The sequence below is a fragment of the Lissotriton helveticus genome, chromosome 4_1 (genome assembly GCF_964261635.1).
Source record: "Lissotriton helveticus chromosome 4_1, aLisHel1.1, whole genome shotgun sequence".
NCBI lineage: Eukaryota > Metazoa > Chordata > Amphibia > Caudata > Salamandridae > Lissotriton > Lissotriton helveticus.
The window spans coordinates 1133566004-1133582337 of NC_136063.1; the positions used below are offsets into that span (position 1 = coordinate 1133566004).

The 16334-nt window shown below is 46.1% G+C and overlaps 1 protein-coding gene across 1 annotated transcript in view; it reads left to right on the forward strand.

The window, feature by feature from the left end:
* GALNT1 (polypeptide N-acetylgalactosaminyltransferase 1) overlaps positions 1–16334 on the forward strand; it is a 664945-nt gene that overhangs the window by 525584 nt on the left and 123027 nt on the right. The window contains exon 7 of the mRNA XM_078687736.1: positions 7187–7304. Coding sequence (XP_078543862.1) covers positions 7187–7304 — 118 coding nt within the window. The remainder of the gene's footprint in view (positions 1–7186; positions 7305–16334) is intronic.

The following is a 16334-nucleotide window of genomic DNA, read 5'->3' on the forward strand; positions in this document are numbered from 1 at the left end:
GCTTTAGGTCCGTACACAGCTGGCCCATTCACAACAGTTCTCTTAATCACTAGCAGGCTCGTCGACGACTTTCAAAGTTGACAAACTACTCGATTCAACAATCATCCTCAGTGATGGTGAGTTTTATGTGGAATGTTGACCAAGTTATGGATCAGTTTTCGTTACCAGCAAACAGTACGTCTACGGAAGACTTGTAGACTGACAGCGTCAGCTGTCACCTCCACAGTGGTTTAAGTCTGCAACAGTTTCCTTTGCGGACACTGAGGGTCACGTTTTCTTGTTATCCTCTCTAATGCTCCACCCAGTCCATGGTCAGGTTAGTCGACGCTTGGTCCACTTGGGCTTATTACAGTGTTACTTTACCCGACTTATTAGTCGTAGCCTCCTTTTAGCAAGTTACGGGATCTTGTATGATTCTTTATTCTTCTATCCTCCGGTGGATGTTGACGGATTTACCCTCCTCATGTTAAGAACGGCGCTAGTGACTCTCGGGCAATCTTTTAGCTCTCTGGACAGGTTCAATTTTAACATGGAGGCACAGAATGTGCGTATCCTTGAATACCCCTACACGGGAGCTTCTAAAATTTTTAACAAAAAGGATGGACAAAAGATAATTATCAACAAAACACCGTGCAGTATACATTACATCTCCAAGTTTTGCAGTATCGGGTGGCGGAGTTAAGGTTGGAGGAACCCTTAGTTCCTCGCCCACAAGTCCATACTGAGATAATGGCCATACCTTTTTATAGTTGTTACTTCTGGGCCATCATATTGACCAAACAATACCGCGCCTTCGATTCTCCACAGTACGGGGATCAAATCTTTCGGGGTGCCCGAGGACAGTTTTCGCATTTTATTCCTAGAAGTTCCACCCAGTACCTGATATGCAACTGTATGATTCGACTCTAAATCGTATACAGGAAGTCATTTTTCCAGGACACTACGACTTACTTTAAAGCCCATCATGACTCCATTCCAGGTGTGATAAGGATGGCATATCTCTAAGATTTCATTTGGTCACCACTACGATTTATATGGAAAATTCTAATTGTAATGTCAAAAGAGCATCCTCTAGAATTTGGACAATTTCCTGTATGCTACGCCTTCATAGTGACCGCATTCGATTCATCTGCGCGAGTCATTTACAAATTGACTTATGGATACATCAGGGACCGTCGGAGTGGTTCTGAATCTAATAAGGAGTTAGGTTTTTTTCCTCTCAGATCCTCTTCAACCATGTTGTGATATCGAAGTAGTCGCAGGAATATCACGAAATGAGTACTTGTGAAACATAGTTTGATCTTATATGAAGATCAATTGAACGCCATGTTTTGGCGGTTTTTACTTTTGTCTGGTCAGACATGTAGCGCTTTTGTCTGGTCAGACATGTAGCGCTGGATTTTTGGTCATCTCTGCGCAAACATTTTTCAAAGGTTGTACCTCAAGAAAGTTTTTCAAATGTTACTGCCAGAGACCTAACAAGTGCACTCGACCTCCAGAGTGTCAAGATTTAGGTAACAATGCTTCCTCAGCACGGGACGTGGTTACTCTATACTCTAGTTATATCACAGGCCTATCTTGTCAGGACTCTCGGTCCACTCCACGTGATTCTTATGTACATTCTGGCAGCTGTTCTGTGTCTGCAATACATACGCATTCATCATTTCTGAGACAGGTTTCTTTACAGAGGATCACTCTTCTTAATAAGCAATCCAGTACACCCAAACTTCTCCAGTATTAGTGGGTGTCCTTCTGCACAGGATAACAATGCTACAGCAACTGCATAAACTTTGGTTTCACGTCTCTGATTCATTTGAAGATCTCATTACAATCCCTCCTCGATGCGAGAGGTTTCTCTTTCTTGGGTGAATCCAAGACAGACATTTATACACAAGGTGTGTTTTTTCCCTCAAACAGGTATCACATTGCACAAGCACCATAGACACACCCCTCAGGAATTCGGGAGCACTATTATGGGCTGAAGATCTTCGGGAAATGAGCCCTCATATGAGGTTTGGCACGTCATCCTGCAAAGCAAAGAGACATCTTCCTTACCCTCCAATTTTGTTACGCAATAATTTCGAGGAGACAACTGTATTGGCGCATAGACAATACACCTGGTATACTCTATGTCACTAAACACAAAGGGCTTGATCAGCTTTGTTGCCTCAAGAAGCCGGTGATCTATGTGCATGAGCGATAGAACGCACACAACTTCCTGGCGATTCCACGTTCCTGGTACAAGACACAGTCTGGCAGGCACTCTCAGCAGGACGACAATTTCCACTCTCGAGTGAGTGTTTCCTCTACGGAATGTGGATTCAAATTTCGTCAGTAAGGTGCTTCCAAATCTGGTCTTTTCGCGACCAAGAAGAACAGCACATTCTGGTGTTTTTCAAGTTGGCATCACCACAAGAATTTACAGGGAAATGCGTTTCTTGTCCAACTGATCTCAATCTGATTCCATTTTCCACCGCTACCTTTGGGTCCCAGAGTTCTCCGAAAGTACAAACTGGAGTGATGTTGAGTGTCCCTCTTCACCCCTCATGGCTTCGCCAAGAATGATTTACTGGGTTTCCCTTTTTTCCAGTCGGAGTACGACTCAATTCGGAGGTGTCCACCTCCGGATCTATTTCTTTCAGAGCGGCCAGGTTTATCACTCGGAACAGCCATCTTTGAGGTCACTGGCCTGCCCCTGCTTACCTTTGGTTCGCCTATCTAAACATCCCTGCCGTTGGCAAGGGAGTGTTCGCCATAACAGGGACAAGATCTCCAACGCAAATGTTTTTGCGGTATCTGATATTGTTCAGTTAGAATTCATCCTCTTACTCTTAATAGAAAGGATCTTCCAGTTTGTTCTCATTTAGCTATCAAGTTCAGGATTGCCTCATGCAATTCTACTATTACCTTAACTGGCAGCGGCTCCAGATGCCGACAAGATGGGATCACATCTTTTTATTCCTCAAAAAATATGACTCAATCCTTCAAGAAAAATTCAGATTGTTTTTTCTCCATCAGTTCGTCCATTACCTTCGAGACATCTCACTGTGGTAATAGGGCAGTTCATGTGATATCCTTTCAACTTTTCCTCAGTGATGATCTACGATGACTTAGAAAGGTGTCATTTTCTTTTTCTTGGCTTTAACAGTCCTCTATTAGAGTCAGTTGGGTTCAGATCTTTCGATTCTTTAGCCTTTTTCATACAGTTCTCTATAACTCTATGGTGGTTTGAGTTACTCGGGAGTTCATACTTACTCGCCTCCGGAATTTCTTTCGGATCGAGCCTGTAAATTCGACTGCATCTTTACCTCCACCACTATCAACAAACTGGTGGTTTCCAGACACTTGATAATAGAAGAGGTTTCAAATGTTCTGTTTACAAGGGATAGTTCGGTTTTTCGCTGATCTGATCAATTTATTACTGAGGTACGATTGGTTACAACCCAACAGGGTCTAGGCGAACAGTTGCATTATTGATCTTTTGCTCCGATCGCTATTTTGCCATGCACAAGTCGAACAGCCTTGCTAGCTGCCCCTAGTACGCACTCTACCAGGCCAATGTCTTCCTCAACTGCTCTGTTTGATGGAGTTCTTCTCCAGCATCTCGGCAGAGCGACAACCTAGGTTAGCAGCCTTGTTTTCTCCAATCACTACTGTTTGTGGCAGCCAGTAAGACCAAGGTTTCCATGTGTCCAGCAGTTCTATGTATTCTTTTCAGCTAAGGTGAGCCTCTGTTCCCACCTCCTTTTTTCCTGCAGTCAGACGCTTCTCTTCCGTTTTCAGAGTGCACATTCTTCACTAGTTGCATTTTATCATGTTCCAGGCTATGTTAAGACATTTTATATATATATATATATAATTCATATAATGTGCACAGTTTGACAAGCTGGGTTACTATGGCGTCTGCCTAGCAAGGATATTTACTGCTATCTACTCTGATTCAGGCATGTGAATCTATGAAAGACACCCCTAATACTGGAGAAGAACAATAGTTACTTACCTGTAATCTGTGGTTCTCCAGTATTGGTGTCTTTCATAGATTCACATGCAACCCGCCCACCTCCCCTTCAGAGGCTCTTAGCATACTTTGGTTTACTATCACTCCGTGCGACAAAATCTGACAGCCTGAGCCTCTGGAGGGAACCTTCTGGTGGGTGCTGTCGCCTGATTGGCTGCAGTTTGGGCTACACAAAATGACAGGGATAGTCACTAATGTGGAAGTTTTTTCTTCTGTAGCTTGGCTACTTTACTTCCTGGTTTGTTTTTATTGGTATTTACTATGGTATTTATAGCATTTTATTGCTTTTTTATATACCGTGGGACTCCCACTCCGACGACGGGGAATGATTCAGGCATGTGAATCTATGAAAGACACCAATACTGGAGAACCACAGATTACAGGTAAGTAACTATTGTTCTTTTCACTGATGTAAATCTTACATAGCAGTGCACTCCACCGACCAAGTTGCCTCTGGAACTTGGCCACCGCAGTCCCTAGAGATGTATGCCAGGCAGGCACAGTGGTAGCGTAGCATGCTGATCAATCAAGTTGGAATATATTTTAAATCATCATAGGACGAAAGAGTGCACAATCTACAACCACTTTCCCTTCAGGCATCCAATACAATCCAAGAAAGGTATTACTTAAATCCTCAATCACACCAACATTGTTCTGGTTCACATTCCAAGATCGTCATATCTTGCATATAACATTTTCTGTATCATTCCAAATATTGTTCCTGTTCCGAAAAACGGTAGCTAGGTGACAAATTATCGCAAAATTCAAATAAATTAATTAAAAACAAGAACTGAGTATTACAGACCTCTACAGTCATCTACAAGCACAAATTAATATATCCGGAAAAATATTTTAGTAAATGAAAAATGAGCTAAAATTACATGAGCTTCATCTAATTTGAAGTTCTTCTAGAAAATGGAATAAAATAATAAATAATCAGAAAGACTCACTGGCTCATCAAAATGGTGGTCGCTCACCTCATGGCATGGACCAGCAAGGAAACCGAATTGGAGAATAAAGACAAAACGGGGGACTACGAAAAACACACGCGATTCACAAAATGGCAGTCACCACCTGGAGGCATAAAAAACAAAGAACATGGCTAGTTGGCACGCCTGCCACCCTTTAATCCCCCTCAATCAAAAAAAATAGCTGGATTGCAGGAAACCAATTGCATCCTAAATGTGACTGGGCCCGTTTGTGGCCCTAATGTACCACCAGTAAACCAGCAACAAAAAAGTCAGCAGCACAGCAAAATGTAAACTGTCGGACGATTTAAAGTGAACTGTAAAAAAAAAATGCCCCACACACAAGGCAACAATTATCCCTGGAGAACAATTTAAAAAGCTGTAGAAAAACAATTGATCAATCATCTATCACAAAAATGGTAGGCAAACATGTAGAGAAGACCAAAGGAAAAATATCAGGATATATGGGCCACCATGACCATAGCCACCACCAGAAGCGTGCAGACAAATATAACCCCTAAGTTTGACATGAAAACCAGGCTATTCACATGCCTATAGAATAGAAAATATCTCTAGCGCACTAAATCACAGTGATAGTGAGATAATGTTAACATCTGGCCTCCACCATCCAAAAATGTCTATCTCTCAATAGTTCACGAGCCTGCCTGCACCCTCCCGAATTTAGACTGTTATACATCAGCAACGAACAAAATGAAAAAAAAACTAAAAAGGAACAAAATATTGCTGCTTGCCAAGAGAAACATTTCGCTAAGAACTGCAGTCAAGTTACTTGATTCCTTCCTTACTTCCAAAATCCAAATCCACAAAAATGATTGGCAAAGCAAAAGAAGTCGTCTTCGGAACATGGAAGTTGACATTGTATGTATTTGATTGTAACGCCCCTCTCTGTGGCACGTCAAGTGTGTAACTCAAAACATAAGACAAAACAATATTTTATGCTCAAAATTTACCCTTGCCGTCTGTTTGGGTTAAAAAGTTAACACCGAATTACTTCGAAATCGAATCGTTTTTATCAGTACTTGTGCTAAAGAGCTGCTGCTCGTGATTGGGTCACTTCCGTAGTGCTGCCCATCAATCACATTGTTTCCGGGATACTGCAGTAGGATTTTTCCACACTGACACCATGTTTTTGCTGTGTGATGTAATGGCGCAATCTCTGGCATTATACATAATTTTCGCAACATGAAAATCCTGAGTTTACTTCAGATCACGTCAACATAAAGGAAATTACGCGTGGATGTACTTCTTCTAACCTTATCCATAGTCAAAGTAACAGTTATCTCACCAAGGGAGTAACTGTAAAACGTATGAGAGCAGTTAATCCTCTTCCCTCTCCCAAAATGTGAATAACACTTTCAACAATCAGTGGTTGAAGGGGGCTTCTTCAAATTAACCAATGACTGCCGGGTCTGACCTAAAGCCCGTCGGTAAGTAATTTTTTTTATGCACAGCAGCAGCTGAATCATTATCAATGCGTGCCCTAATGAGGGGAAACCGGTATTTAATAGACATATGGTATTTACCAATTACTGTAACTGTGTTCATTTACCCGTGCAGCAACATACTGAACTGTTTTCTGCCCTGGCGTGCAAGCTACTTCTCTGCCATCTATCGCTATGGTTATCCTCTGCGACTCCTGACTGCCTATCGTCTTTGCGCAGTGCTTTTAAACTTGATTACGTTTAGCTGTTTTATCAAAACTGTGAAATATGCTTAAAATCGTTACAAAAAAATAGTAATCTCTAATTATGTGACGGCATGAAGAATGATTTTTTGTTGTTGCTTCAAATAATGGTAGAACTTGCACAAAGCAGATAGGGCCATAGAATACATTAGTATAATTCAAATAGTAAGTTGTGATTTAATGCAATATGTTTTTCCTTTTTGCATACGTATTCCTCGAGGAACACTCTTTTGTGTTTGAAATATGCTTAACCATGGTTACATCTCCAAGTAATATATCTGTAGGTTATTCTGCAGCTATATTGTTTCATGTGGCACCTGTCCTTCATGGGGTACTGTGTGAAACGTCATTTGTTGCAAATTTCCCAAAGTAGCTAATCTGTAGGTCTAGGCATTGTTTATGCTGCTTGGTTATACAGTACAACATATTTGCAATACTCATAACATTTTTTCTTTTAAAAGTTGAGCTTAATTTGTTTGGTATTTTTTACCTCAGGACTCCCACAATGGCAGGTGGTTTGTTCTCAATAGACAGAGACTATTTTCAAGAAATTGGAACATATGATGCTGGCATGGACATATGGGGAGGAGAAAACCTCGAAATTTCCTTCAGGGTGAGCATTTCTTTTTTACTTGTGCTTTTTACACATGGTCAAGCTTCTGATAGTGTACTCCTGAACGATAGGGGACTTGCCAAAGCCCACTCATTAATAGAGAGCAAAAAATTATGGACTTGAATGTGTTCCGAACGATTTTCGTGGCTGAGACTTCTGCAGACATTCCACCCTTCATCTTTTGTGTTTCTTTGTGGATAAGAGATTCAGGGCAAAAGTGTAAAAAGTTGCCATCTTAATGGCAAAACAAGTTGTGGGCATCCTTGGTCCAGACTATTCAATACGTGGATTCCGCTATGAGAAAGGTAAAGGCTTGAGTAATGTTGATTACTCTTTCTGCGTTCACAGTCATACGCATAGCATTTTACCACCAGGTCTTTGACGGCCCTTTTTAGGTCTCACCTGGCAAACGCAGCGCGAACGCGCTGATGTCGCCAGCAAGATCTATTGTTGCTGACTTGCCCCCGAAGTGGGACAGGAGATGGGCACGCGCAGGGCGATTGGCGGTTGAGCAGGCATACGCGCTCGTGAAGACGCGCCTGCATTTAATGTATCAGATCTGCACGTGTACGCTGCTGCTTGGTGCCGCCTTAATTAGGCTCGAGGCGGGAGTTAACTTGTGAGCGCACACACACGCACCAGCCTCCCACAGCCAGTGCGCGCGTACTCGATTAGTCAACAACAAACACACGCACCAGCCCCCATGGTACAACTGAGCCCCACTAGGCTCTTTTGTGGCTTCTACAGGCTCTGTCTCAGGACTCCCCTGGTCTCATCTTCTCCGACTCGCATGACCTGGCACACGTGGGGCTTTCCTCACTCATGGGAGCCCCACACTTGCATCGGCGGCCTCAGCCGCCACTTCTGACCCAGGGCTTCTCCTTACTTCTGTCGCCAGCGCGGGGCTCTCCCTCAGGCATGGGAGCCCCTCGTCACCACCTCTCCTCTCAGTCAGCCACTCCGTGGGCGCGGGCTTCCCGCGGAAGGCGGAAGTCCCGCCCCACGGCAGGCATGGCACTGCCTGACTTCCGGTTTTTGCGCCGAATCGGGCCGGCAGCGGTGATACCTTCACTCCGGGCACAATGAGGGGTAGGCTCCCTCTTCACAAAACATATAAAGCTGGGTGGGACTGCAGTTTATAGTATGTTGTTTTTGTCTCATTCATCAAATGTACTGAGAGGAAATGTTTTTGTTCTTGGTTACCGTTTTGTCCTGGCTATAATCTACACTCACAAAGTGAAAAACGAAACTGCAATTCCCACAATGCAACTGCGATTAGCTTTAAAAGCCGATTTGCTTAAGGTGTCACCCGCACCTCTATGCAAACAATCTTGCAGAGACAGAGTGTGTGAGGCTACTCATGTGTGTTGTCCTCGGTGGCTCGTCAGGCACATCCACACTCCGGTTCCCATCAGTGGCTCTAGGGAGCAGGAAATAGCATGCACACAAGGGGAGGAAGGGGTGTCAGAGGGGCACGACTCCGCCACGCAAAGGCCTAAGTACTGCTGCCTACAAAAGGATGCTCACTCCATCTCCCACGTACTGCACACAAATCCAGTCTTTTTCTGGGTCTGAGGTTGCCACTTGCGATGTTTTTTCCAAGCCAGTCTGTCCTTTCCCTCAGATACAGTCGATTTTTGTCCAAGTGTCGAAGCTGGAATTAAAAGCCAGGCTACTAATACTGCCACCCTGCTAGTGTCTTAGTGTTGGGCACATTGGTGATAGCTGGTTTTGGGGGTTGTTTAGGCTAAAGCTGACAATACTGATGTTGTGTGTCAGACGACTATTGGTGCCATTACATTATTAATGGGTTTGTACGGGGCCAAGTATGAAAAATGGTGCCATGTTTGTGTTGGAGTTGAATGGTTGTGTAACTGATTTGGGGAGCTCAGTAGTACAAGGCCCCTCTGACTACAGCCTCACTGCCAGTTGTGAAGTGTGTGCTTTTAAAATACAGGTATAAAAACAAGCATTTGCAATGCAATAGGTCTCGCATTTAAGCAAGTTTAAGCTATTGGCATTGTAAATAACAATGCCTTTTATTTATGTTTTAAAAACGGAAACAAAAATAAAAGGCATTGTCATTTACAATGTCAATAGCTCAAACTCACGTAAATGCGAGACCTATTGCATTGCAAATGCTTGTTCAGTTTTGTTAATAATGTCTGATAACGCTCATGAAATCCTTTGTAATGTCATTAATAAACAGAAGGGATTTGTGTTGAGTTTATCCCTTCTTGACCATTGCTTTTTCAGAAATGTATGTCTTTTTTACTGGTACCTTACACAGTTTTTGTATTCTTGCTTCAGACAACTTTAGCTATCTGTCTCAGACGGCTTTGTATACAATGCTTAAACAATTTGCTTAGCGGGAGTATAGTCAACCTGTATGCTTGTGATTGGATGGCTTTCTTGTACATTTTAATTCCCTATTGCTGATGGGATGGCTTTAGTCTCTATTGTTGTTTGTCTCATCCCAGCAGCATTCAGGTGTCACCCTCATTTTTCATTGGTTCAGCATAACCTTTCTCGGTTGAAATGAAGGAACTACTTTTTCTTGGTGTTTTAATGTTGTGACTTGGCACTCACTGGAGTTCCTGATCTGCTCATTTCTCTTCCTGTTTGTTGAACACACATGGTTGCACTTATTCATTTGGCTCCACAGTTTCCCACTCTCCCTTCACCCCGATCATCCTCTCTCCTCCTCCCCCTATGTATGCCTCACTTTGTGTGCAAAGTGGCAGTCATCTTGGGACTATGGGCCAGTTGTATAAAGGGTTTCAGTGCTTGCAATCCCCCCCGATTCTGTAAATCAGAGCGTTTGTAAATGCTAAAACCTTAGTGCCCACACCGCCAGCGCTCGCTCCGCTCTGCGCACATTAACACTTATATACCAAGGAAAACTCACGAGACATATTTGTGGGAAAGCACTGTTGCAGGTTTATTTCGTACAACAGGTAGCTGATAAGGTGGGTCATCTTACAGGCGATCCAATGTGGCAGCCCCTCGCTGACCCGCATGCCTAAGGAGCCATCTTGCACGGCGAGTCGATTCTCTGACGGTGCAGTAAATTACCATTTTATTTCGTTACACTCCCGCCCCCCCTGTCAGGGCGGAGTGATGAGGCACACCCCCGGTCGGTTCAGGCCCCCCGACCGCCCGAAGGACTAACGGGGCGCCGACGCTGTTTCCTGGAACCCCCTCGGCTCCAGGTTCTTGGCTCAGGCACCCTTACTGTGCCAGGCAGAGGTATTTAGACTGTATCCTCCTGCCGCAGAGGTACCCCTACTGTCCATCTGCTTCCAGATCGCCCTGTGACTCCGCCTGCAACACAAAACATGACCATTAACAATTCACAACTTTCGCCCGCCGCTCTGCAGCTGGGTCAGGGTTCGGGGTGGGATCAGCGCAGAGCCTAGGGAACCAGGCGCGGGAAAAAGAGGCCGAGCATAGTTGCTGGGCCTGTTTTATACTCCAAGGAACGCCCCTCTCCCCAGGTGAGCCCTCCCTATAGGCTGTTGGCGAGGAGGGCGGCTCAAAGGGGTTGACGTGCTACAAGCTCTGCTCGCCCGTCGTGTGGGACTAAGGCGCTGTCCCGCCCATGCTCCCCTGCGTGTCGCGCGGTCAGCGGCATTTTTCAAATGTACTAAACCCCTTTAATGATTCAGAAAAGGTGTTTCTAATGGTTAAATTGGGTGTGGAAACCTTTCCGAAGTGGTATTTCAATGCAAGATTAGAATGGCTCTTCCAAATACAGATTCATTATGGTATGTATTAATGTTCTGCAACCAAAATATTGGCTCAGAAAATCAATATTATTCCTGCTGTATGAAGGTAGTTGTAGCTCATTCACAAACGCCAGTGGTATCCTAGAGATCCCTTCCCATTGTCAGTTGTAAAAAACATTTTTAAGTGTAGGCTGTGGCCCTTGGGGACTACTGCTTACTGCTATGGGGGGAAAAAGTTTCTCAAACGGGTTTAAAAAAAAAAAAAAGTTTGAATTTGAAGAAAATGAGCTGTATTTAGAAAAAAAATATTGTTTATTCAAAAGCAATCACAGAGCTAGTGATTTGCTGACCCAAGAGGCACCATCCCAGTGATGTCAATGAATCGTAGTGAATTTAAATTTGCTACCTACCTGACCACTTTCATTTATTACGCGCGTGCTCCTCAGCGCTGTAACTGCCTTTTTAAAACGCTGCTTCGTTATTGTGCTTTGCGCTTTTATTCTTGGGCGTGTGTGGCTGTATTTGAGGGGCATCCAGGGGGCTCTTAAGCAGGGACTTACTTGCACCATAATTGTTATCTTCACCCGCATTTGCGGGGCTTAGTTAGTGTTAGGGCTTCATCTGGGCGCTGTGTGTGACTTTGGCCGCCATCTTAGGTGGGGGTGTTTTTGTTTGGGCCGACTTTAGGCACCATCTTGCAGTGGGTCCAGTGGTTTTACTCCCAGGACTCCCGCGCACTGGAAGGTATTTAAACCACTCCCTTAACTATCTTTGTTAGACCACTTGCATTTATTACGCGCGTGCTCCTCAGCGCTGTAACTGCCTTTTTAAAACGCTGCTTCGTTATTGCGCTTTGCGCTTTTATTCTTGGGCGTGTGTGGCTGTATTTGAGGGGCATCCAGGGGGCTCTTAAGCAGGGACTTACTTGCACCATAATTGTTATCTTCACCCGCATTTGCGGGGCTTAGTTAGTGTTAGGGCTTCATCTGGGCGCTGTGTGTGACTTTGGCCGCCATCTTAGGTGGGGGTGTTTTCGTTTGGGCCGACTTTATGCGCCATCTTGCAGTGGGTCCAGTGGTTTTACTCCCAGGACTCCCGCGCGGGACACCATAAGTAGAGATGTCTAGGCAAGCGCGCAGCGTGGACGCGCAGCGGGCTCGCCGGAGGTGCGCCAGAGGTAAGCCCGTTTGCGCCCGTTCGCGCTCCGGACGCGCTTAGCGCTAGAGACGCTGCTCCAGCACGCCTGACATACTCCAAGGAAGAACTTTGCCTGATGAACCTACTCCCCAGTGCGGGTGAATGCTTAGCCCCTCTACCGGCCCCCCTGGTGAGCGTTAACTGCGGTCTATTGAATGTCCGCTCCCTCTGCAAACATCATGCAGAGACGGCTCTTCTTATTGACTCATTGCAGCTCGATATCATGTTTCTCACTGAAACCTGGACCAGGGTGGAGAGTAACGTAGAGCTGGAATGGGCTTGCCCGCCAGGGTACTCTATCAGGCATATCCCACGACCCAATGGGATAGGCGGTGGAGTGGGCTTTATCTTTAAAGACTCTCTCTCGCTCTCTCATCTGGAAGTCAAACCCGTCAAGGGCTTCGAGCTCATGGGCTTCTCTTTAAAAGATTTGAGTGGAACACTGGTCTCGGGGCTACTGTGTTATCGCCCTCCTACCAGTGTGACACCATCTGTGCAAGATCTGATAGATCTAATCTATGATCTATCTAATACCCATGCTAGACTCCTAATCCTGGGTGATTTTAATCTTTGGCCCGGCGGTCCTTATGACCTTGCATACCGTGATCTGTACCAAGCTTGCAATAATTTGCATCTCACGCAGCATGTGTCCGCTCCGACTCATGTGAAAGGCCATGTCCTGGATATGATCTTTGCAGCGGAGCTGCTGGTCTCGATTAAGGAGGTCGCGGGCCAATGCTGGACAGATCACGCTTTGATCCACTTTTCTATTCTGTTACCTGCTGGATCGCTGAGTAATAGCGCGCAGGTCAAGCCTAAACTCAGGAGACAATGGGCTCGGCTACTTACGGGCTCCAGTATACCCACATTACTGCCCAGAGCTTTTTCATTGGGTCAGAATGTGGAGGAGAGTTATTCAACTCTGTCATCAGCTCCTCGAATCGCTTGACAGGATGATTCCAATGCGCAAGGTGAAGGATAAACCGCAAAAAGTCACTCCCTGGTTTTCCAGTGACCTTCTTCAGCAGAGACTTCATTGTAAACAGTCGGAACGGGTCTGGAGAAGACACTATTCAGAAACAGATAGACTGGTCTATAAAAAACCCTCCAGGAGTATAAAACTCAGATCAGGTTGGCTAAAGCTAAGTTTCTCGAGGCCACTTTGGCCAAAGCTGGAAACAAGTCACAAACCTTGTTTAAGTTGGTTAAAAATCTTTCCAACCCAGCTTGTGCTACACCTGCCATTCCGGCCTCGCAGGAACTATGCGACTCATTAGCCTCGGCTTTTGAGGAAAAAATTAATACCATCTTGGCGGGTCTCTCTGCCCCCAACCTGTCTAGCCACCCTGATTCTTGCCCCTTGGAACTAGTCAGCGGAGTAGCTCGGGAGGTGATTATGGAGGAAGCAGTACAACCTCGGCTGACCTGTTTTCCTACTCCTTCCCTGGAGGATTTCAGTCTTCTGGCGTATGGTGTGTCATCCGGCTCCCCGTTAGACCCCTTGCCACACAAGTTTTGGAAGGTGTTCCAGGCAGAACTCTTCCCTCCGCTCCATTCCATCTGCTGCCAGTCATTGACCACGGCCATGGTCCCGGATAGCTGGAAACTGGCAGTGATTACCCCACTGCTAAAAAAAAGTCACCTTGGACCCTCTATGTCCGACCAACTATAGGCCTATTTCACTCTTGCCTTTCTCAATAAAAATCCTAGAGAAATTGGTCACTAGGGTCCTGTCCAGCTTCCTTGAATCCAACGACCTTTTGGACGTGGCCCAATTTGGCTTTAGGCCGGCCCACGGTACGGAGTCTGCCTTGGTGGCCGTCTTGGATGACCTGAGTTCGCGTGTCGACATGGGAGGAGCAGCGTTTTTGGTGCTGCTTGACATGTCGGCCGCGTTCGACGTGGTCGACCATGCGGTTCTACTGGGTAGGCTCCGGGAGTCCGGGGTAACTGGCTTAGCCTTGGACTGGCTGGCATCATACCTCTGTAACAGGCGGCAATCTGTGGCCATGTCGCCGTTCCGTTCGGTGGTGAGAGAGGTAAAACAGGGAGTACCGCAGGGCTCTGCAATCAGCCAGATTCTTTTCAACTTATACCTTCGCCCTCTAATAAGTCTGATTAAGTCATTTGGCATGTCTGTCATCAACTATGCCGATGACACTCAGCTTATTTTTTCCATCGAGGGCAGGGATGCGGTCTCCCTAGAATCCTTTCACCATTGTATGTCGGCAGCTGCGGATTGGTTGCGTCAGAACTCGTTACAGTTTAACGGGGCAAAAACTGAAGTTCTCTACTGTTCGGCAGATCGTACGCCTCGCCCCCTGCCAGAGGGTCTTTGGCCTTCTTCCACCTTGGGCACTGTCACAGCGGCAGACTCACTCCGTAACCTAGGTGTCCTGTTCGGGCCTAGTCTCCAGCTGGACGCCTATGTTAATAAAACCACGGCGACCTGCATGCTGCTATTACGCATGCTGCGGAAGATTCTTCCGCTACTCCCTCACTCAGCGAGGACAGAAGCAGTGCGTAGTATCATCCTTAGTAGGTTAGACTACTGCAACGCACTGCTTCTGGGAGCCCCCAGTACTGTAATCATGAAGTTACAGCGGGTACAGAACATGGCAGCTAAGTTGGCGCTTTCGCGGCCTTGGTCTGCTTCGTCCTCTCTTGCCCTTTCGGACCTACACTGGTTACCGGTGTAAAAACGGATCTGTTTTAAATCCGCTTGTTTGGTCTTTAGAGCCTTGCATGGGCTGGGTCCCGTAGTGCTGCAAGGTCTCTTTTCCTGGTACTCTGCTGCCAGACTCTTGAGATCCTCCTCGGCCTTCTTGGTGACTGTTCCCAAGATAAAAAGGGCAAGGATGGGCGGCCGCTCATTCAGCTTTACGGCCGCCAAACTTTGGAACTCTCTACCTCTGGCACTAAGGTGCAAGCAGGATCTCTTTCTTTCAGAAAGGATCTTAAAACTTACCTTTTTCCGAAGGCAGTGTAATTGTCATCTGTAGGAATGTCTGTGGTCAAAGCGCCAGGATACCCTTTGGGTGACAGTCGCGCTATATAAGTATGCCTACATACATACATACATTAATATGCATGAGATTTGTCAGATTGTGACCCATTATTATTTTTATTTTTAGATATTGACCTATCTGATGGAGACTTCCAGGCAGAGATTCCTTACCATAGATTTATCACCAGGTTTCATATTGGTTCTGGAAATGTTTCTTGAGCAGTACCGCTGTGCGCCAGTAGGTGGCATTGTTCGGCTCCACGTGGCGTCCTCTGAGCGACGTGCACAGTTCCTATATAGACGCCACCCTAGTGTGCTGATGTCAGTTCTTTTCTTTCTGTGCCAGTCAGTGCAGATTCAGGAAGAGCTACTGCTTTGTCCGTCTTTAGCTCAATTTTCTGAAGTTTTGTTGGTGTTTTGCGTTTTTTTTTCTTCCTGGTGTGGCAGTAATGTCATCAGAGAAGGCTGGCTTTAAGCCCTGCAGTGCCTTTCAGCGCTCAATGTCGGTGATGTACCTGCACCTTGTGTGCCTCTGGTGCCTCGAGCGCGACCAGGGCCCGAAGGTCTGCTCTGATAGCCCCGCCATGTACCCAAAGGCCTGCTCTGATTGCCACGCCATGCACTCAAAGGCTTTAAGGGAGCAAGCCCTCAAGCTCCTGGTGGCTCAATATGCGACGCTTAAGTCGTCTGGTCATTCAGGTAAATCCCGACACGAGAAATAGTTGAAGCGTGCTTTGACTTTTCCTCGTCAGATGACCGATGAGATGAGGGAGCGTCACTCGAGGCCTCGCTTCGCTGTTGAGCCAGCGCCTGGGTCGGCTCTGAGCTTTCCAGAGTTCCCAGGAGCCGGAGCGATCCCCACCCAACTAAAAGTTTTATGAGGGTATGCACCTCATATTTGGGCAGCCCTTTCCCTCCTGGGTGCCTTCGTGCCCCACTGGTTCAAGAGGGACCACTACTGGATCCATCATGGCAGCTCCGGCGACTGTCGGGCCCAGGGATCCACAGAAGGATCCAGATTAGCACCTGTTGTGCCATGTCGACTTTCGCTGGTACCGGTCCCAACGCATATATTCCCGGCGGCGCTGTCCCAGACTT